The sequence below is a fragment of the Erpetoichthys calabaricus genome, chromosome 11 (genome assembly GCF_900747795.2).
Source record: "Erpetoichthys calabaricus chromosome 11, fErpCal1.3, whole genome shotgun sequence".
NCBI lineage: Eukaryota > Metazoa > Chordata > Cladistia > Polypteriformes > Polypteridae > Erpetoichthys > Erpetoichthys calabaricus.
The window spans coordinates 64,164,346-64,187,282 of NC_041404.2; the positions used below are offsets into that span (position 1 = coordinate 64,164,346).

Sequence of the window (22,937 nt, forward strand, 5' to 3'; positions counted from 1 at the left end):
TCATAAGCAACAAGCCATCAGCTGTTCCCAAGTCAAAAGAGAAGCCAACCCAGCGACTAATGGGCTAAATCTATTTTAGGAAGGGATTATACTGGTGACCCTTTTTCAGGCGATGAAGGTAGACTATGGAATGTTTTCAAAGACGTACATGTATGGAATTTGAATTTGATGAGGGATTTTAAAAGGGTTCCTCTTAGAATCATCTCAAAAATATATATACTGGAGAATATAACTTGACATCCACTCAAACGGGACACGCAGACCTCAAAAGCGGGGCCCCTTTAGGTGCAGGGCCTGGGGCAGTCGCCCCACTTGCCACACCCAAACGCTACCCTTGGTCTGCATTGAGATTTGATGCCACACAGTGGTAGCATCACCTGATGCTGTTTACTAGCAAACCTAAGTAGTTGAGAAGGAGCATAGGAATCTCACAAGTGTCTCTATATATACTGTGTATTGTAAGTGCTGACCCACTGACTACTCCGTAGGCAACCATCAAGGATTTGAATTTAATACTTGCTGCTACAGGAAGCCAATGTAGTGAGGTGTGACATGTGCCTTTCTGGGCTGACTGAACACAAAATCTTCCCCTGGATTTGGAATCATTTGTAGTGGCTTGGTAGCACATTCAGGCACTCCTGCCAGTAGAGATTGTAGGAGTCCAGACATGACAAGATCAAAGCCTTGACTATAAGTTGTACTGCACACTCTAATCTTGTGGATGTTGGACAGAATGAATATGAAAGAATGAGAGACAGCTGCAATGTGGTCAGTAAAGGATAGTTGGTCATTCATCTCCTAGGTTGCATACTGACTTGGCTGGCATTAGCGTGTTTTGAGTTCATTCAAAACTAAAAGGTAAATGTCTGTCACAAAGACAGTATAGCACAATGTTAAAGCACTGAATCATTGTTGTTGGCTGCCATCAAAGACAAATGGACACAGGACCAGAGGAAAACAGGTTTAAGAAAGGAGAGGCCAGGAGATGAGATTTTTCCCTAGCCTGACATTAGATGAATAGGCATTTAGAAGCTATGTTGGTCTACATTGCATGTCCTTGTCAAAGGTTTTCCTTATGTTGTTAATGCAGTGTCAATGGATTTATTAGGAGCCTGTCATAGCAGCACTGTGAATGTGGAAGAAAACAGCTTTAAAACATTACTCCAGTTAATTAAAGTAGCCCAAGTTTAGAGTATAAAAATCTTCCTACTCTACAAAGTCTGTGGAAGAAAAAGGAGTAACTGGGGAAAATATATGATAATACAAGGAGAATATACATACTGCACACTGAGTGTAACAAACTCAGGTCATGAAGGCAGTGTTCTAGCACTGTGCTAGCTTTTGCCACTACATTAAGATATCACCTTACTAGGTACATGCTAAGGGGAAAACCACAACATTCTGTTACTTCTCAGGGCCAGATTTAGACATGATGAGGCACTAACCGATGGGAAGCCGTAGTAGTCCTGCTTGCCAAGTGTAACAGACAATAATGGTGTGTAACAAATGCATTTGGCATAACAAACCTGTGTGGGAGTGGAAGAAGAGTTGCTCCATTTGAACTTTAAAAGTATGCAAGTAAAACTATCTCTCTATTATAAAAAAAAATCTTGGAAGGGAGACAAAATGTGATCTTCTCAGAAGACAATTTGATGTCCCATGAGAGACACTTTAACGTCACGCGAGACAAGGCATTGAGACAACATTTAAAGCAAGTTCACGGACATCTAACCAAGCAGTTGTTGGAATGCTTTAGGCAGACATGCTTCATGTGCTCCCAGCTCTTAAAACAAGGACAAGTGACAAGCAGAGCACACACCTCACCAGCAGCAGCAAGCCAGCAGATGATCCGACCACTTCTCCTTAGCATGCGTTCAGCCAAATTCCTCCCCGCCCTTCACAACGCGAGCGGCAGAGACACGAAGTGCAAAAGGACAGCGGTGTAGAGGCTTTTAAATGATCGCGCACAGCGTAAAAAGAAGTAAACTCAGCTCGCCAGCAGCAACATCAGCAACAAGCCAGCAAATGATCCAACCGCTTCTCCTTGGTGTGCGTTAAGCCGCACCCTGTTCACAACGCGAGCAGCATTATATCTCCTGCGAGAAAGAGATTTAACCACGCCGGAAATTAAGGACAAGTATTGTTTTTACAAAAGTCTTAAAGTAAAAGTGAAAATAATGCATATGTAACAATTCCCATGAAAATAACAATCTCTTTAAATTGTATATCCAGTAAACCAAAGCCGGGGGTGGGCGAGCGAAGCGAGCAGGGGGCAGAGCCCCCTAGTAACAAATGAAAAAAAAAATTGTGTATTTGGAAAGAAACTGAAAATCAAATTTACAAACTTATTAGACTTCCACGCTCAAAACTGAAATTTTTGAAACTTTTCGTAACACAAGTATTGTGATAATATAGAGGGGTTGCAAAGTTAGATCCAGGATTTGTGTTCTAATCCAGCACTAGGTTACTGTCTGTGTGGAGAATGTGCATTTTCCCTGTTAGTTCTGGTGACTTTGTCTGTTACTGCAGGTTTCCTCTCACATTTGTATTGCATTAATTTATAACTCTAAACTGGCACATTGTGGTTGTGAGTGGAAGTGAGCCCCTTACAATGGACTAGCACTCAGTGTTGCCAGGATAGGCTCTAGCCAGCTGCCACACTGAATTTGCTTGCACAGATTTTGTAACTTTGTTATGTGGTAATGATAAATAGATTTTTTTCACCTTTTCTATATTTAATGCTATTTACGATTATTTAAAGAGCTGGAATTTAGTATCTTCTGGAAAATCTTGTAAATATTTTGAGAAATATTGGTTACATGATGTCCTGTCATGTATTTGTTTGCCATTTAGGTCCTGGAAATCTTATATTCATTTTATTTTTAGTCTCTGTCTGCCGTATGCCTTCTGTATTGTTCCAACCAAACCATGACATTCATTTACTAATAGTGGAAAAAAGGGAGAGAAAACCATCCTAAAAAATAAGGTAATCTAGACTAGTATATCTTAATAATCTACTATATAATAAAATATTAAGGTCTGTGTGCCCAGTACCTCAGAGCAATCTGATTGGTCAGTTTGGATTTGGTGTGATTAGTCAGTTAGGCTTTGGTGACATGAAGGAAGAGTCAGTGCGAGTGTGAGATTCATGAGGAGGTGTAAAGGCATATGAGGCATGCTGAGAGTCACTTTAAAGACGGCAAGTATAAAACCAGACAGGAGGTGAGAAAGGTGCCTCTAAAATAATTACAAAGTCTGAAGAGCAGGCATTACAGGAATGCATGGGAGAGAGGGGGAGTACACCTGTATGGATACAGGCGCTGAAATTACACGTAGGGCAACAGATAAAAAATATTGTTAAATTATTATATTAGCTGTCTTTGACAGGTACCATGGCTAGTAAAAAATAAAACTGCAGTATTGCTGCATTCGGGTTTTATTTGTGAATAGCACAATTTTCAAAAGCTGCTAGTAGTTGAAAAAGTCCATCTGTTGTACATTGAATGAGTCACTGGTGATCTGCTTCCTGAAGATGACTTCCCTGATCAGTTTTTATGAAAAAAAATATGTTTGTACAAGACCCTCAGCTCTTACTCACTTTAATAGTCATTAAATATAAAATAGAGAGCTGATGCCTATTGAATAATCTGGGGTAGAAGTTATTCAATCAATAAAGAAAAGAACAAGAGACAAACAATTCATGGGCTTTATAAAAAGAAGGTGTTTGTATGAGTGCAAATAGCTACTTTCCACAACAAAACTAAATCTACACTTTCATCTTTCTAGTAGCAGGCTGTTTATGAATGTCATTCTTTATCAAGGCAGCAGAGCTGGTAGACCGAATGTTACTTTCTAAAGTGAGGATAAACTGCAACATTACAGTAGCGTGACACACATCAAAAGCAGAATGATCTTAAATGTGCTGTATGAGCACCTGTCCTAATCTAATCTGATCAAATTTCAGAAACTGAACACAGTTCAGTCTTGTCAGTATATGGGGTTGGCTCTAAATGAATAAAATCAGATAGTAGCATCTTTCAAAAGATTTGTTCCATAGCAGCAACAATCTGCAGTGAGCTGAATGAACACTGATATTGAGGGACATCTACTGTTATGTTAATTTAATAATGAAGAGGCTGGGAAGTAACTAAATATCTAATATATCCACCAAAACAGTTTGTACGAATGTGATAAGCAAGCTGTTAATGGTCATGATTTTGTCCTGCATTATTGCATTGGCCTGCTGGTAATTCACTTGCTGATGTTAGGGTCTTCTAAATCTACCTAAGGTGATCTCAAGCTCTATGATTAACTAATTCATTTAAACACCAGATACAGTCTTAATTATTAAGGTCATCTATGCATAGATTTAGCTTGTATATATGACTTTTAAGCTGTAAGATAAGTCGCTTTTCAATGGTAAACATCCCCAGAGGTTTTATGTAAAGTTTTTCTAGCCTAAATGCTCCAGTAATCTGCTGCAAAATGGTCTCTGTCAATCATTTAAGATCTCAATTATCTCTGCCATCTAGCCTTTGCACCTCTTCTCTAAAGTAAGTCATCTGGACATCAAATAACCGAAGAACCAAAAACAGCAACAGACAAGAAACTCGTCCATGTTGAAATTTTCACTGTTGGACCCAAGACTCTTGTTCTGACTATGTGCTGTCTTCCTGTGCCTTAAAAGATCTTTGTTTCTCTCAATTTAAATCAAGAACAAAAATCAAATTATAGCCCTACTTGACTGGGATTAGTTTTTGCACACTTAGAAAAGGTAAATTCAGAGCTTGGAGTGGATAGTTAAGAATTGGTACTCCATCATTTTGGACAAAAATTTTTAAGTGCCTCTCAGACAGCCTTAGTATCACAATCCCTCCTAACCCACTAACAGCTGTGTTTGGTGTCCTTCCAGATGGACTTGAATTGGAGAAGGACAAGCAAACGGTGATTGCATTCACTACACTCTTGGCACGCAGACTTATTTTGTTAAATTGGAAGAATCCTAATTCTCCTCTTATAAGTCAGTGGGAAACCGATGTTTTATATTATTTGAAATTGGAAAAAATCAAATTTTCAGTTAGAGGATCTGTACAAAATTTTTTCAAAACTTGGCAGGATTTAATCAATATTATTTTAGAATAAGAGAATTAACTATTATTGCATTTAACTCCCTTCTCCATCTCTTATTTATATAGATATTTACTTCTCCCCTTCTTTTGTCTAATGTTGCCTTATTAAAAAGCTTAAAGAAATTTTCCTTTAGCTAAGCTCTCCTTCTCAGGGGTGGGGTTTGATTTGTTTTCAAATTTGTTGGGTTATAAATTGATCTGTTTGTATGGAATGATTACAATGAAAATTAATAAAATAAAAATATTAAAAAAAAAAAAAAAAAAGAATTGGTACTCCGTACCGGCACTTCCCTGTTCCCTGCAGTTAATGTATGCATACCGGTGTGTACTATCAGTTCAGACCACATTAGCAACAAGCATTTATAACAACAATATGTCTTGTTGCACCTCCAAGGGGAGCAGTCCATAAAACATTACTAATATGAACGAGTTGGACAGGACTAAAATAATTACTTTACCCCACCTACTTGTGTAAAACTAATTCCATCCGAATAGAGCGTTTGTGCTATTTTTCTCTATTATTTGTGTGTCTTGTCACTTCTTCCATATTTGCTTATTAAAGGCTTATTTGTATGATGAAGGACCATGCCAAGGGTACAAGTAGTCTATGAGGTACTCGTAAGAATCTATAATATTCCAACACATAGCACTACCTCATAGAGTAGTAAGTGCTAATGTTTTTACCTGCTTGCTTGCCTTTGTCTTAATGTGTGTATTTTTAAAGAATGTAAAAAGCTGAATTTATCAGTAACGGATTTGGTAGACAGCATCTGCACTGAAGGAGTGCAAAATCAGTATAAACAGTGCCATTTACAATTGTCAAAGAAGGAGGCTAGATAGAAAATGGTGTTGTGGTTGTGGATCAACCAAAACAGATTATTTCTGTATTTTCGCCTGTGTGTTTGGTGAAACAAGGAGTAAAATACACTTGCTGGCAGCTGTATCCCATTTGTGACTTTGGGCCATACAGTATGTGTATTTATCACCAAGTCAGAAAAGTAGAGCTCATTTCAGGTTTGATATAAAGCTGTTAATTCAAATTTTTCTCCTTTCTTCAAAGTTTACAAATTTGGCAACTGGCAAAACCTGTTCATTTTCTCAGTTTGAAGGAACAGTGATCAGAGAACAGTGTGGGCTTTTACAGATACACTTCTGAGACTGTTATCGTTCATCGTGAACTTGAATCTTACTTTAAGCATCATGAGACAGATTTTGCCAGTTTTTCACATCTTTTCTCTGGTAATGTGGACAATGCTCCAGAAGTCTTGCAAATGGATATAATTAAAATCCAGTGCAATAGTCATCTTAAAAATATGTTCACTAAGGTGTTTGTTGCTTGAGTTCTACAGTCTGTGTATAGCATTATTATTTGATAACAAAGACAGTTGCAAGCAAGTCTTTTTCTAAATAAAAAATAGAAATATGAAGCCTACTAATACAAACCAACCATTGCAATGAATTAATTGTTACGTTGTTCAGCATCTCATGTTATTTTAGCAGTTAGTGGAGAACCAAGAAATTTCATGTTCACGACTAAAACAATTTTATAACAAAATCACTGTGCTTTAAAATGACTCTGTTATTAGTCTTTGGACACTGCTCTTAAGAGCTTTTAATGGAACAAATTATAATTAAACCAGTTCTTGAAGCAATTACTTTTTGCCTGGGTTCACAGGTACTTCTAGATGTTGTACATTACACTGTACGAGTCATCATTAACTTCCCAGGATTAGACTGCCTGCTGAGGTGGCAAAATAAGTGACTCTTTTTGGAATTTCTGTACCTCCTGTCAAATAATAATTCCCAACACGCTGCAAATGCTTCATCCAGAAATCTGTAAGCAAGTGTGAGTTTGGGTAAGGCAATGAATGTAAACAAAAGAAATATTTTGAATTTTTAAACAAGGGAATCTTTGTTTTGAGACAGAACAAATTGCATGTGTGAACTAGCTATAATGGGAACGGCTGTCTGATATTAAAATCTGCGTGTGTCCCCTTTTTCCTCTCCCACAGGGATCTGCTATTAAGGCTGATCACCTTAGAGAACTGTGCAAGGGGGTATCTACAGGATTAAAATTAAGAGCAAAAGTGGCATTCATATGTCAATTGCCACAGTACTGATAAATATGCACACTACATAAAGTCATAACACTCTGAAATTGCTGACAAAGGCGCCATTGCATGTTTTGTCCTTCTTATGCAGTAAGATGTTTTATGTCAATATGTATTCCCATCCACTTTTACATTCTGTATCAGCACAGCTTTCTTGCTAATGCTTATGGCAAGCATTTCCATTTTACATGTTTTTCACCTAGCAGATGCTTTTATCCAAAGTAACTATATACATATTTTTGCTTTTATTGAGCTTGTAAATCACATTACAGAAAAAAGACAGTTCATTCAACATACAATCATGCTTACAATCAAACATTCAATCAAAACCATACACTATACTAGGCATTTACTGTATGTTTAAATTTAAATGAAATGTGTCATACTTAAGAGCGCCAAATTCAGCTGCTCAATTCAGAAAGTTTCAGTATGAAATCAGTGCCCAGATTGATGTCTTCAGAAACATCAAAGAGGTTAATCAGTCACCTCAGATGCTTATTTTGGAATATTAATGAAATCTTGACACATTCCAAAAATGCTTTGGGTCACTCCTTTAGAAAAAAATTGATTTGTCCATTGAAAAAAATGGATATTTATAAGTATTCATTATATTTCTGCTTTTGGTTTTTGAGTTTTTGATGTTGATGCTATTATGTTATTTGATTTTATGATATATTTTATGTCTGTCCTTTGGTGGTTGTACTGTACAAGAATAAGTGGACAGATCTTCATTTTGTGTGATTTTTAAGGCATTGTTTGGCTGACAATTTTGCATCACTGGTGCTGGAAGCCTAATATATTATGCCATGCAGTGCATCTCACACAATCAGTATACAAGGCTGCTGCCTCTACTCTGATATCCCTCAGTTTCTTACATGTGCCTTTAATTATCTTTTTCCTTTCACACACTCTTCCTATACATTCATTCCACCTGCTTAGCATCACACTTCTCACTTAGCCTTAGCGACAGTGCAATCTGCGGTCACTTTCTCCAACTCCATGAGGCAATCCAAGCTAGGATTCTTCCCAGGGCTCTCTGGAAGCCATGTGTCCAGTACAACAGATATAAGCAGAGGAGCGGGTTTCATAAGTTCTACTCGTTAAATGTCTGATCATCTGTCTTTCTCTCTCTTGCTTATACACACACACACACGCACACACACACACACACTGCTGGTGTTACTCCAAAAAGTACTATTAAACGATTGGGAATAACTGAATAACCAACACTAACAATTCTTTTAGAAAACCTATTTATTGTTTAAAATATTGGGATAATTTTAATAGGGAGTAATAAATTATAATGGGGGGTGATTTTAATATGGTGGCATGTACAATATTTAAAATATTATTTACGGGAGGAGTGTGCCAGTGCCTCGGCCCTGCGGGACTGTCATCCTCCAATAACCCTAACCTAAACTAACTGACAAATAAGCAAAAAAATGTTCCCTAAATGTACGACTGTGAGACATTCCCAACATGTATGACCTAGTGAGTCATGAACTTAATGCCAGAATTCACAGCTGGATCCTGTCCTTTGATATAATTTTGAGTCGAGGTAGTTGTGTATGATTTACACGTTCTTGCTGAGTGACACCATGCTTACCATCTATTGAAGCAGAATGTACCTTGTCAATGGCTGAATTCCATTCTTTATCTGAGATTCTGACTAAATGGTTCTATTCACATTATTGCCAAAGGTCGTCTACCTCTGCTCTCCTTGATAATTAGAAAAAGTCTGGAAATTCTGGTAATGTAATTATCATTGCAAAGTAGTAGAGTTTTATAGATATAGAAGGATGATTAGGGAAGTTGGGTATATTTTCTTTTGACAGTGTTAGATGTCAATAGCATGAATCTCTTGCAATTTGTTTAAACAGCAATATTATGTACATTTTGCACTTCCTTAAATTTTTGTGCAGTGCCCTGGAGGTTAGTCTCTTGTAAGTAACACTTTTCAAGCCCATATGATAAAGATCCTCATGGAGAAACATGACCAGACTTGCTGTACACAAATCTAGTAGGTGAAGAGGAGTGTGTGCCTTTAACCAATAAAAAAATAAAATGAACTTTTTTGCATGAACACACCAGCATCTTTTCTAACTTGAATTGTATTGTCTCAGTAGTGGAAACGTGCCTTTATCAGTTGAAGCCAGTGTACACAGCAACCTGAGCAGGCCTTAAATAATCAAAAGCAGTGTAAGACCATACAATAGAGTTCATGGGATACTGTACACAAAGATGCAAATATTTAACTTTAGCATATGCAGAGATGCTTGTGACAATTTTTGGCACTGTATCTTCCCCTTGTAGCTACATAATAATGGCAGCAGAATGAAGGACGTCTCTTTAATGTGAAACTTATGTTAGAACTCTGTGCATTAGGTACTTATCACTTTATTAAAGTGAATTGACCCAGGGCATAATGCGAAGTGAAACATGAGGGCTTGTCCCTGGAATGATGAGGTTCAACCTGGGTACAGAAAACTAGTGGGAAAGGAGCTGTGACTGTTTGAATACTGATTGATTTTACAGTCATCAACTTTAATATTTTAAGCCTGTGACTATAACCTTACATGTGAATGAGGTTTTAAGAATTTTGACTTTCATAGGTGAACACATGAAAAGTCAGATGTTCATGCTCAAAGGTTTCGGCACAAAAATAAATGAGTAATATAAGAAACTTTAGCACTGGATTACAACCTTACACTACTTACAAATGATGAAAAACATGTGTACTTATAGTACTTTAAAAATGTATTTTACATAGCTTAGTACTACTGCATTAGTGGTATTTATTAATATAAACAATATGAAAAACGTGTTTTATATTTTGGCTTGGCAGTGCATTAGCTGGCAATGTTACCTCATCACTACAATTTTTAGTTAGTGAATTGGTCACTTCCTATGTGAAGTTTAAATAGTCTCCCAAAGTTCAAGACTCTCTCTGTGTACTCTGGGTACAGAACACAATTTGAGCTGTTTTGGCAAAAAGTTGACACTTTATACCAACACAGCTCACTCATTCCTATTCATCTTATGTTTAGAAATTAAAGTCTCCTGTTACTTTGTGATGCACAAACCTGTTCTGTGTATCTAAATGTCTATGTGAAGAAGTGTCTGTGTGAATTTGGCCATAAAACCAGGTTCTATTTGGGCCAACTGTACCTTTTCAAAAACATTTCATGCTCACTTTAATAGTTTTAAACAGCTGTATCATTTAACCCTCTAATTATTCTTAAACTGAAAAGATTCAGCTTCTTCATCATTCTTCTTTGTTCATACGCTGCCAGCCCGCAAATCAGTTTTCTAGCTCTTCTCTTGACTGTCTTTAGCTCTGATATCTTTCTGTTATAAGTAAACCAAAACTGCATAACTTAATTATTTGTGTAGCCCCAGAAGTGCCTTTGTAAGGATGTAACCTAATTGTCAGTGTGGATATGTGGGGTTATGTGCCTGAATGTGGCCTCCAATGAACCAGCTTAATTTTCACTACTGCTCGTGCTGAATGCTAGAAATGACAGTGGAATGAAAAAGTAGTTAAAAACATTGTTGCTTGGAAACATGGAAAGAGACGTTTTTAGCAATATCTATAACTGGAAACAGAAGTGTTTATTGATTAGATTAGAGTAAGAGTATTCTCTCCATTGGTGTGAACAAAGTTTCTGAAGGTTGCTTAGCAGTATGAAGTGACTATAAATTTAAATAAAGAGGAAAACAATGAACCTCAACACTGCAAAAAAATCAAAAACTTTTTTTTATTTTGTGAAAGACAAAACATTGGTCACATTTAACATGATTAGGAGCCATAAGAGTGCACTACTTGCCTAATCTCTACTTTCTGAAAATGCTGAAACTTCATTCAAGAACAGAATTCAAGAACAGAACTGAAACTGGAGGGCACAACTTTATGTTAAGCTTTCATGACACCACATAGCAAGTCATTTCTTCTTTTAGTGACAAACTGCAGCTCTTGCTCTTCCAATTTAGTATACCATAGGTAATGTATAGTTCTTATAGCATTTTAATTACTAGCATTTCCATGTTTACAATGCAAATTAGAAAACAGAACATATAAATATGCCAGATGTGACAGAAGGTGTAAAGTTTTTTGATTTTGCTAAAACTTTTCCAACAATATGTAGAGTTATCCCATGAAGCTAAGCTTTTACTTACTTTCAGTTACCCCAGTACACCTGCTTGGAGTTTGCATATTCTCCTTGTGTATACATGGTTTTGCTCTGGGTGCTTTTAGTTTCCTCCAACTGTTTAAAGGCATGCAGATTAGGTGAATTGGTGACACTAAATTGGCGCTAGTGTGTGTTTGGTTTGTAGGTGTATGTGTGTGTTCGCTTTGAGATGGATTGGCACCATAACCAGGGTTTGTTCTTGCCTTGTGCCCTGTGCTGGCTGCCATTGGCCCCAGGCCCACCCTTTTCTGGATTAACTGGATTAGAAAATGACATGACATCACATGTTCAATAAACCTTGCTGCTATTAAAGTATGCTTCTGTAATGAGATACTTCTCTTTTGACGGGACATGTCTTTTGTTTTCTTCCTGTATATGATAACTGCGATACACGTGGGTATTGTGTGGCGAACTAAGATCAATTCAAAGGTACACCGGGGGACTGGAGAGCAGGTTACGCTGTACATTAGAACAAATTCTGTTCTCATCCCCAGCTCAGAGGTTGTCTCACCCAAAAACACCTGATGTCATGTCTCCTCCTTCCACACTCCTCCCCTTCCAGTCTGGATGCAATTAAAGGAGATGGTGCCATGAAGTTATCATCATTCAATCAGCAGCATCATTAGGAAACACAACTCCATCCCTCTTCTGCTGTAAAACCTGAGACTCTGTGTCTCTGTCCACTGTAGAAAACTCTCTTCTCCCTGGCTGGGACCCCAGCTCTTTGTATGACTTTGTGTCTGTTTTTCCACAAAGTGAATAGCCACCAATAGGTTGGTGCTCCCCTATAACAAGCATGTGGCACATAATTTGGAGTAGATCATGGGCTTCTGCACTGAAACAAATTCATGAATTACTATAGTAGTGATTTATAAACCCAAAACAGAGCAATCCATGAAGGCAAACTGCTTTTCTGTTGCACCCGAAATGTCTGCTCATGATTCTGCTTAACCTATTGGTTACAATCTGAGTTACAAAAGATGTTTGTTACGATCATTGATATGAAGTATATGAACAAGTAAATAGATGTTTGGTAACCATATTGGATCTAATGAAACCTATATTACACAAACGTCTTCTACAGTATCTGTAGAACGTAAGCATTGACAATGGCTCATTTATACATTGCTAAAAGAAAACAGTTCACAATTAAAATCAGTGATTTAATTTTATAGTTACAGTTATATTTTATTTATTATAACAGATACATGTATCCAATTTGGATAGCTAATATCTCAAATCTGTCACTTTGCCTTTACTTATAAATTCTACATTACAACAGAACTTCTACTGTTCTACTGTTATTCACCGTCAGAAATTGATTATAATTTCAAGCAATGGTGAAAAATAGATGCAATTAAGGCTTTCATTACCATGTTGGAAAATATATTATATTTAAGAAAGATTTTGCTTTGATTTCAGCAAGTGCAAAGTCAAGTGCTCTTACAATACTACACTGTACTGACCATAAAATAGACAAGAATTCTTCACAAAAGAGGCCAACTAGGTTTCATTGTTTCAAATATTTCTTATTGTTGATGGTTTGTAAGGTGCTTGCAGTTTCTATTTTTATGTGCTTTGCTTATAATATTTTCATAAGACATTCACATACAGTATTTATTTATTTTAAGTTAATAACAAAGACTCTTGTTCTCTTCAGTGTGGGAGGATTGCATCAGGAACAGATTAACACTGTGTGCTAGTCTGACATTTTGAAGATTATTTCAGAAGTATTAGTGAGAAAATGGAAATGAAATGAAAGTTTTCTTTGTGAGCAAAAAGCTGAAAAAAAACGGACATTCAGCAAAACACAAAAGAAGCAGATAAGAGAGTTACTTGGGCTTTTATAAGTCCTCTTACGTGCAAACAAAGATTTTGCTATGGCCTTTACACATAGCATTAACTGATGAGTAAATGCACCTACGCAGCCCCTTTTCTAAAGTGCTACTGAGTTTATTCATTGTACAGTGAACTTAAAACTTACCTGTTTTCGGATTGATGTTGAAATATGAAAGCTGGGTGTCAGTGATCTTGAAAACAAGTTTCCCTTCTGAGGTTGAGTCAGGGTCACTGGCTTCAATTCGGACAACTGATAAATCTTTCGGAGAGTTTTCCAAGATCGATCCAAAATAAACTGGCTTTGTTGGCACTGGAGGATTATCATTGATGTCAAGCACTTCAATGTAAACCTCTGTCCAGGAGGTGAGTGGAACAGTGCCCATGTCTGTTGCATAAACTGTAAGCCAGTAACGAGAGATGGACTCACGGTCCAGACTCTCTACTGTTTGAATGGTACCTAAAGTGAGAGAAAAAAAAGAAAATGTAAAAAATTAATTTTTCCTTAAAAGGACAATGGCCTTGTAATCAGGCAATAAGGAAATCCTTATACAATAAATGAGACAAGTACTGTTTGTGTATCCCCAGGGGGACATGAAAGCATCTACAGCATGTTAACACTCTTTTGTAAAAGTCATACTTTATTCAGTTACATTGCAGAAGGATGCCTAATATGAGAACACGTGAACCTTTGTGTACCCCAGTTTAATTGAGACTGTTATTTTGTTTAACTACAGCAGAATGGGATTAGGAATGTAACAGATTCTGTGACAGTAGATACATAAAAATCAATCAGTTACTGCTTTTGTTATGATAAGAACTAGGTTGTGCATACCTTCAGATTATGGAAAAGACACATCATGAAGATTCTTACAGAATTTCTGTGCTCACTGGTCACTTCTGGTCAATAAATAAGATACATTGTAGATGCACTGCACAAAATTTTCACAGCTTCCAATACCAAAAATACACATTAAAAAATCTCATGTTACTTCTGGTGGATAATCTACGTGTCAAGTCATCATCTTGCAATCTCACAATGTCCCAAACACGCGCATTTTTACTAAAATATTCTTAAATAAATTACTGTACTTCCAGAAAATGTTTTTTGTGAATAAAAATGGAACTTGTTCAAGCATGAAAAAGAATTTGAATTTAAAACCCTCCTGTTGTTACATTCACTGTATATTCATAGTGGTGAGCCACAACTGGAGTGTCTTGGGATTGTGTCTAGTGACAGTCAGTCAAACTGCACAGGTGAATTGACCTTCTGCTTGTTGAAGCATCTCGGTTATGCACAAGTATGAGGCATATTCTCTTCTTGCTAATGTTTTTACTCACATTTCTTTAATCTCACATTTAATGTTTAGTTGCACTTTTTTCAGTGCACTTTGTAATGTTGATATTATTTGAAGTGCAATGTTAGCCAATGAAGAAAACTAAACTGGGCTGGACTCCTGACCAATGAATGAGGGGGAGGCGGGTCTTCATTTCAATGCTTGGTAGTGTTTAAGCGTATTTCATTTTCGTTCACAAGAGTGTTTTCTAGAAGTGGTGTATTTAATAATATTTTACTAAAATACTCATATTTGGGATGTTGTGTGCATACAACTTGATGACTTGCCACCTAGATTATGCAACTCGAGTAGTGAAAGCTTTTTTCATAGGCACAATTTGTCTATTATTGGTGTTTTCTATCAGAAAATTTGTTGACTCCATTCTGCATGAAAGCATGAGATTATTATTTTTTTCTCAACCATTATTACAAAGAACATGGGATTATATTTTTAGGTCAAGAAATCCTTCAAGATGAAACTGGTAAAAAAAAATTCATTACAAAATAAATAATAAATGTGGTGAAATTTTGGGTTGTTCTCGTCATTATTTGAGTTTTGTTTTTATTTTTAGTTGTTTATTATTTTTTATGGGCGGCACTGTGACGCAGTGGGTAGCGCTGCTGCCTTGCACTTGGGAGACCTGGGGTTCGCTTCCCGGGTCCTCCCTGCGTGGAGTTTGCATGTTCTCCCTGTGTCTGTGTGGGTTTCCCCCGGGTACTCCGGTTTCCTCCCACAGTCCAAAGATATGCAGGTTAGGTGCATTGGCGATCCTAAATTATCCCTATTGTGTGCTTGGTGTGTGTGTGTGTGTGTGCGTTTGTGTGTGTGTACTTGCATTACTATCTCAAAGGGGACATACGCCTGACTGCACACCAACACAGTGAGGACCTCTGACCAAGTGGGGACCAAAAATGAGGTCCCCATAATTCTGACCATTATAATTAATGCAAAATTGCTTCCTAAGGGGTGTACCATCAAAATCTACCATGACCCCAAAAATCGTATTTCTTTGAGTAAAATTTGTGTGTGTGTTTTGAGGCTGGCTGCTCACAGTGTGTAAAACCCCCTACAGACACTTTGCGGTACTGCAGTGTGTTTTGGGGCTGGATGATCACAGCATTTAACACCCCCTACAGGCACTTTACGGTACTGCAGGGTTAAGCACACTTTTGGTCATGTGGCAGCTACACCGGATGTTACCGTTAGGTGCCTGCATATGGAGGAAAGATTGATAGAGTGAAAGGATAAATTACAAACTGTAAAAAAAGGTAAACAGTATTTTAATACATGTGATGTTAGAGTAAGTAGTTAAACGTTATTATTATTATTAGCCAATGAAGATGACGTTTTTATCTACATAAAGCTTTGCTTGGATAAACATTTGCCAGGATATGTTGTGTTTGTTCGTTTTTAAGAAGACCCTGCTTGGCTATTTTTATATGTCGGCTTTATTATACATTTCATTTTAAAACACAAATTATGCATGTTTATATTCGGGAGTTTATATGTATATGTTTGTATATATATATATATATAGACGTATGTTGAAAATGAAAAGACAACGAATAAATCCGGAAAGCGACGCTATTCGGTATGTGAGGTCATCTTCGGACAAACGCGGATTGGAAATTAAATTTATCAATTCAGAGAAAGGTAAGTTGTTTATAACCATTTTTTTTCTTTAATTATTAACCTTGCAGTTATATTAGCGAAGTACGTTTGACATACTCGGTCGTTCGCAGGACGTGGAGTGTTTGCGGTGGAGGCATTGGAAAGGGGTGACTTTGTGGCAGAGTACCGCGGTCAGCTAATAGACAGGGCTGAAAGTGAGAGGAGGAGGCGAGTGTACCATCCTGCCACTGCCGTCTTTCTTTTCGACTTTAAATGGAATGGGAAAAGTTTTTGGTGAGCTGTATTTATTTTTCTAATTTATGGTGAAAGTGTATTACAGTCTCTTCCGAAGTCAATATTGCAATAGTTAACAAAACGTCAGAATGAAAGTAAACGGCAGAACAAAGTAATACTGCCAGACAGTATAATCAGGTTTCCCTGTCCCCGAATAAAAAATAAATGATGTTTAAAATACTTTATGATATATACAACAAACCCGCTTTAACATTAAAAAAACGGCATAATAATAACCTGATAGCGCACGTGTAACGCAAATATCTTATGCAGTCTGAAGCGTCGGGACTCCTGGAGAAGCAGCTCCGAGATCCGCGTTCTCAGACACCGCAGTTAGTGAGCACTTTAGTGGAATCAGCCAGCTGCCTCGACCCTCTGTCCGCCCCTCTCTGCCTCAGAGGCAGTTCGTATGCCCACTGTCCACCTGCCCTGTGAGGCACGCTGGCGGCCGCACACTCGGGCAGATGGACTGTAGCAGCCCTGAAACGTGTCTGAAGTGCTCCAAGTGCTCTGTCTGCAACATAGCGATCGCGGAGCTGCTTTTGTGTCAGTTTCTCGAGATAGTCCTTTTCAGTTAAGTGAGGCGCAATCCTCTCAGGTTCAGACCCAAATGTGCTACACGATTATTTCCACGGAGCACTACTCGTTCTAATACATGAGGTAAATTGGCTGTGTGTATGCCACATATATATATATATATTAGTCATTTTTATGTATGTATTTAAACTGTACTGCTGTTACAGCATTGATGGAGCCAAAGATGATGGCTCTGTGGGAAGAATGATAAATGACAACCACAAAAGTCCAAACTGCAAAATCAAGAAACTGGCAGTAGATGGAATGCCACACCTCTGCCTGTTTGCTTTAAGAGATATTCTTCCTGGTGAAGAAATCACATACAGCTATGGAGATGGACCATGGCCTTGGAGAAAGCAGGTAAGAACTGTAGTCTTTATTTATGTATTTAGGATTAGCTTAGGTTGTTGTCACCTGTGAAGTAATTATTTTTGTGTCTGTATGCAGGGAAAAGAAAAAGCCACCATTGTATCATCACCATTACAGACAAATGACAAGGTAACTAAATCTACATTATTAATATATACAGGCATTTTATTTTAATAAAGATTTTTTTAAAGAAGTAACAATAGTACTGATGTTTATTTTTATACATGCATTGCAATGTATTACATTGCCTGAGTCTATACACCTTATTTCACTATTTTTAGATAATAAAGCTGTGTGATTGGAAGTGGAAATATATTTTTATATGATAATAAATTTAAGAAACACAGATATAGTCCCACAATTTCAATTAAAAGTATGAAAATGGATTGTGTACACTTAATTATAGGAAACTAAGAGAGGAAAGAATAAATGTAGGGTAAAATCATTAATTGCATACTAGATTTTCCTAAACAAGAACATATTGGTATTGATTAGCATAATTTTGATATTTGCACTATACATTTTCAGAAAACATACACAGTGTATGACTTAGTGAAAGTTGTTTCCAACTTTTGTAGCACATAAACAATTCTGAATGAAACATATGACAGAAAGAAAAATTAAGTGCACACACCAAAAGAATAAATGTTGTTTAAAGAGGAAGAAAAAATATGGTTATCCTTTTGTGATATCATGTAAATCATGCAAAATGTACAACCATCTACAAGACTTAGAAACCCAGAAACTATTCAAGTAACTGAAAAGTTACTTATTTTTTTATATGAACACTTTAGGCTTTTTTTTGATGTTAAACATATCCATTGTAATAGGTTGCTTTTTGGATTATGTAAAATATAAATTAGCCCATATGAAATAATATTTCATGTACATACTGTATAGTGCATATAGAAATGTGACTACTGCTGATTTAGTGTGTAATTTTTGATTCACAGTATCTTTGAATGAGAATTAGGCACTATAAGGAACAGTCAAGTCATATCAAAGATTTACTTTGGGCATTCATATAGTATTTATGACAAAATATGATATTTAAAAAATCCAACAAAGGTTTTTACATCTTTCATCAAGTGGGAAACCAGTAAGTTCATTTTAGTATTAGAAGTATTATTATTGCATATAAGACTGGAAAGTGATAACAGCATACCTGATTTTATTATGCATTTGATCAATATTCTGTTTTTTAGGGCACTGGGGAAAGGGATGTTGCCCAAAGCCAGATCTTGGCTCAACAGCCTACACTGGCACAAGTAAAAGGCACTCTTGCTATTGATGAACAGGTAATATTCTTTATTGCCTTAAACTTTTTTTATTAGACCAATACTTTACATCACTTAATGATACAATGTTATACTGTATATTATCCTTTTATTTTGCTAATCATTTAATTATTTTTGCCTTCTCCTCAGAACCCTGATGGAAGAGAGAAGGCCCTCAGTCATAGCTTAGCTGAAAAGACTTCTGAACCTCAAGAGAAAGAAGCAGTTGTTACTAATGAGCAGGTACAGTTTTTTTACTTAACAAATATAACTAGAAATACATAGTATATATCTTTTAATGGCAAAATGTCTTATTTTGTTTTTAAATTTAATCTGCTACAGTTTATTTCATAAAGTTGTTTTGTTTAAAAATTCTATAGACATTACCCATAAGATCTGTTAACTGTATTCCTCACTTGCTTTATGTCCTCATGATGAGAGTGATCTGAAATATATCTGAATCCTCACAGGAAATGTGTCATTGCTACGTATTTCTTACTGCCCAGCCTACTTCACTAAGGTCCCCCTAATGAAAATGACCTGGAATGTGTGAGAGTCCCCATAAGGGCAGTTAGTGAAGATGGGGTTATTTGTACTACCATCTCCCACTTACTTTAGGTCCATACAATGGTTGTGACTTGAAATGTGTGTGTGAGACCCCACTAGGTTAGTTAGTGATGATGGGGTTTCTTGTGCTACTGTCCACCCACTTAGTTTAGGTCCACACAGTGGTTTTAACCTGAAATGTGTGCGAGTTCCCACAAGGACAGCTTGTTGTGTTTTAAATCCTAAAACATCTTTCTACTTCACTGAGATCTTCATAACAGGAATGACCTGAAGTATGTGTGAGAGTCCCCATAAGGGCAGTTATTGAAGATGGGGTTACTTGTGCTACCTTCCCCCACTTGCATTACGTCCACACAATGCTTGTGACTTGAAATGTGTGTGAGTCCTCACTAGGTTAGTTAGTGATGATGGGGTTTCTTGTGCCACTGTCCACCCACTTAGTTTAGGTCCACACAGTGGTTGTGACCTGAAATGTGTGCGAGTTCCCACAAGGATAGCTATATAAAAGATAGATTTTAAATCCTAAAATATCTTTCTACTTCGCTGAGGTCTTCATAACAGGAATGACTTGAAGTATATGTGAGAGTCCTCACAAGGGCAGTTATTGAAGATGGGGTTACTTGTGCTACCTTCCCCAACTTGCTTTAGGTCCACACAATGGTTGTGAATTGAAATGTGTGTGAGTCCCCACTAGGTTAGTTAGTGATGATGGGGTGTCTTGTGCCACTGTCCACCCACTTAGTTTAGGTCCACACAGTGGTTTTAACCTGAAATGTGTGCGAGTTCCCACAAGGACAGCTTGTTGTGTTTTAAATCCTAAAACATCTTTCTACTTCACTGAGATCTTCATAACAGGAATGACCTGAAGTATGTGTGAGAGTCCCCATAAGGGCAGTTATTGAAGATGGGGTTACTTGTGCTACCTTCCCCCCCTTGCATTACGTCCACACAATGCTTGTGACTTGAAATGTGTGCGAGCCCCCACTAGGTTAGTTAGTGATGATGGGGTTTCTTGTGCCACTGTCCACCCACTTAGTTTAGGTCCACACAGTGGTTGTGACCTGAAATGTGTGCGAGTTCCCACAAGGATAGCTATATAAAAGATAGATTGACTCCTGCTCACCCCTTACTCTATGTCCCCACAGTGAATGTGAACTGAAATATATGTAAGTCCTCACTAGGAATGTTGGTGGTGTTTCAGTACTTTTACCTCACTCTGATTCATTTAGGTCTCCATAATAAAAATGAACTGCTATAAATGACAGTCCTAATACTGATAGTTAATGAAGAAAAGTTGACTCTCCTGTATGTGTTGCACTTATTCTTAAGACCTAACAAACTGTTGTCTTGTCTCCATATTCAACATTCAAGATTTGGCCTGAAAAATGTATTAAGCATAATCTCATTTAATGTACATTATGTACAGCATACTATAAAATCTGGTATTCTGTTATCCCTGTAATTGCCTATAATGACACTTAACACTTATTTGAGCAGAAAGTACTTGATTGTAACTGGCCTTTGCAAAGTGTAAAAGTAAAAAACAACAATGATAGCAATAGTAGGAATATTGCTACTACTACTACTAACAACAGTTAACAACAGTACTAATACTAACACATCATAATGTGTGTCCAATGAATATGACATCCAGTTATATTTTTACAGACTGAAGACAACAGTGGATCTGACACTGAACCAGTTTCTTTAGAAGAGAGTGAGCTTGATTGTACTGTGCCAAAACTTAGGCGCTCTGACAGTGTTATTGTAAGTTATACCTCGATGGCATAAACTTTATAACTCAATATTTTCACTATAAAAGTAACAGTTTGAGTATTTCATAGTGGGTTTTGAAATATTAAGCAATTGCTGCATGTATATACATTATTAATAATAAATATAAAACAAATCAATCATTAATCCAATAATGTAGTTTTCAACACTTGTAAATCAGTATGCAGTATAGGGACTTGGTTCTAGATGGCTTTCTTATGTTTTTAATAGGTGAGCGAAGAGATGCTTCGAAACTGTTCCGAGTCATCAGATTCCAGTATGAACCAAAGCGATGATGACTACATTCCTAAGTCATCAGAAGAGAATAGTCCAGACTGCAGTAGTGACAGCTTATCAGCACACATGAGTGACAAAATAGATAAAGATGAGAAATCCTCTGCGTCATGTTCCACATATGATAGACCTGTACCTGATTCCACTGTTTCAGACTCTGAAAGCAAAGAATATGATCCAGTATCTGTAAAGGCAGTTTCTGTAAAAACTGGTGGAGGAAGAGTATATGACAAAAAACAGTTTTGCCTTTTCTGTGGTAAGTCCTATGCAAAAATTGCCAGGCATATTGAACAAATTCATCACAATGAGACTGAAGTTGCTAAAGCTCTCCAGTTTCCAAGAAAATCAAAAGAAAGAAGACTTCAAATAGATCTTCTTCGAAACAGAGGCAATTTTGCTCACAATGTGGAAGTTTTAAAAATGGGGAAAGGAATGCTCGTACCTCGAAGACAACCTAGAAATTGTTTGCCATCTAAAGATTTTGCACATTGTTTAAATTGTCAGGGTTTTTTTTTTAAGACACAATCTTTGGCGACACATGAAACATTGCAAGCTTAGAAAACGTGATCAACCAAAACCTGGAAAAAATAGGGTCCAGTCTTTGTGTGCATTTGCTGAACCTGTGCCTCCTGGTGTTGACAGTGGCCTTTGGAAGCTAATGAGTGAAATGATAAAAGACGACATTTCACTTATAGTCAAGAAGGATCCTTGCATTTTACAAATAGCACGACATCTCTTTAACAGGCTCGGTTCAGACATATCTAAACATGAATACATTCGTCAGAAGATTAGAGAGCTTGGTCGTTTGTTGTTATGTGCAAGACGAATAACACCATTGCAAAATATGAAAGACTTCATAATTCCATCTAGCTTTCCACATGTAGTAACAGCAGTGAAATGTGTTGCTGGGTACGACCAGGAGAGTGGCACGATGAAAACTCCTTCATTAGCACTGAAGCTTGGCCACAGCCTTCAGAAAATATCAAATATAGTGGAAGCCCAGGCAATGGTAGAAGAAAATGAAATGATGGTAAAAAATGCTCAAAGCTTCCGAAAAATTTATGAAACCCAGTGGAATGAGCTAATTTCGTCTGTAGCCCTAAGATGTTTGAGAGAGTCAAAGTGGAATGCACCTCAGCTTTTGCCTTTTACCGAAGATGTGAAAAAAATGCATTTGTATCTTGATGACAAACAGGAAGAAAATTACAAAAATCTTCTAGCTGAGGCCTCTGCAAGAAACTGGGCAAGCCTTGCAAAAGTCACTTTAACACAAATTATTTTGTTTAATCGCAAAAGAGAAGGAGAAGTTTCCAGAATGCTTCTAAATACCTTTTTGTTAAGAGATGTATCAGATTTGCATGGAGATGTTGCTCTTGCTCTTTCGGAACTAGAGCAAAAGCTTTGCCATCACTTTATCAGAATTGAAATTAAAGGCAAGCGTGGAAGGAAGGTTCCTATACTGCTGTCACCAGCTATGCACAGAGCAATGAAGTTGCTTGCAGAAAAAAGAGATGTTTGTGGTGTGCCATGTGACAACAACTATATGTTTGCAAGACCTTCGGCTCTATCTCAT

At 37.1% G+C, this 22,937-nt stretch overlaps 2 protein-coding genes across 3 annotated transcripts in view; one reads left to right on the forward strand and one right to left on the reverse strand.

The window, feature by feature from the left end:
* Positions 1-22,937, reverse strand: part of fat2 (FAT atypical cadherin 2) — a 203,723-nt gene that overhangs the window by 130,263 nt on the left and 50,523 nt on the right. Inside the window, exon 3 of the mRNA XM_028813216.2 lies at positions 13,415-13,726. Within this exon, the coding sequence (XP_028669049.2) occupies positions 13,415-13,726 (312 nt within the window). The remainder of the gene's footprint in view (positions 1-13,414; positions 13,727-22,937) is intronic.
* LOC114649549 (uncharacterized) lies at positions 16,316-22,287 on the forward strand. Of its 2 annotated transcripts, XM_051933957.1 has the most exons (7): positions 16,316-16,508; positions 17,252-17,444; positions 17,532-17,582; positions 18,659-18,751; positions 18,881-18,973; positions 20,966-21,064; positions 21,302-22,287. In XM_051933957.1, exons 2-7 carry the CDS (start codon positions 17,289-17,291, stop codon positions 21,920-21,922), a joined length of 1,113 nt encoding a protein of 370 aa, XP_051789917.1. In that variant the 5' UTR covers positions 16,316-16,508; positions 17,252-17,288; the 3' UTR covers positions 21,923-22,287. The 2 variants fall into 2 exon arrangements, with proteins under 2 accessions (XP_051789917.1, XP_051789916.1); XM_051933956.1 differs by lacking the exon at positions 16,316-16,508 and having other exon boundaries at positions 16,759-17,444.

Bases quoted from the DNA above. Each gene is read 5' to 3' on its own strand.
- LOC114649549 (XM_051933956.1), top strand. From the start codon at position 17,220: ATGTATGTATTTAAACTGTACTGCTGTTACAGCATTGATGGAGCCAAA. The intron at 18,752-18,880 runs GTAATATTCTTT...CCTTCTCCTCAG, and splicing joins CTCTTGCTATTGATGAACAG to AACCCTGATGGAAGAGAGAA. The intron at 21,065-21,301 runs GTAAGTTATACC...TGTTTTTAATAG, and splicing joins GGCGCTCTGACAGTGTTATT to GTGAGCGAAGAGATGCTTCG.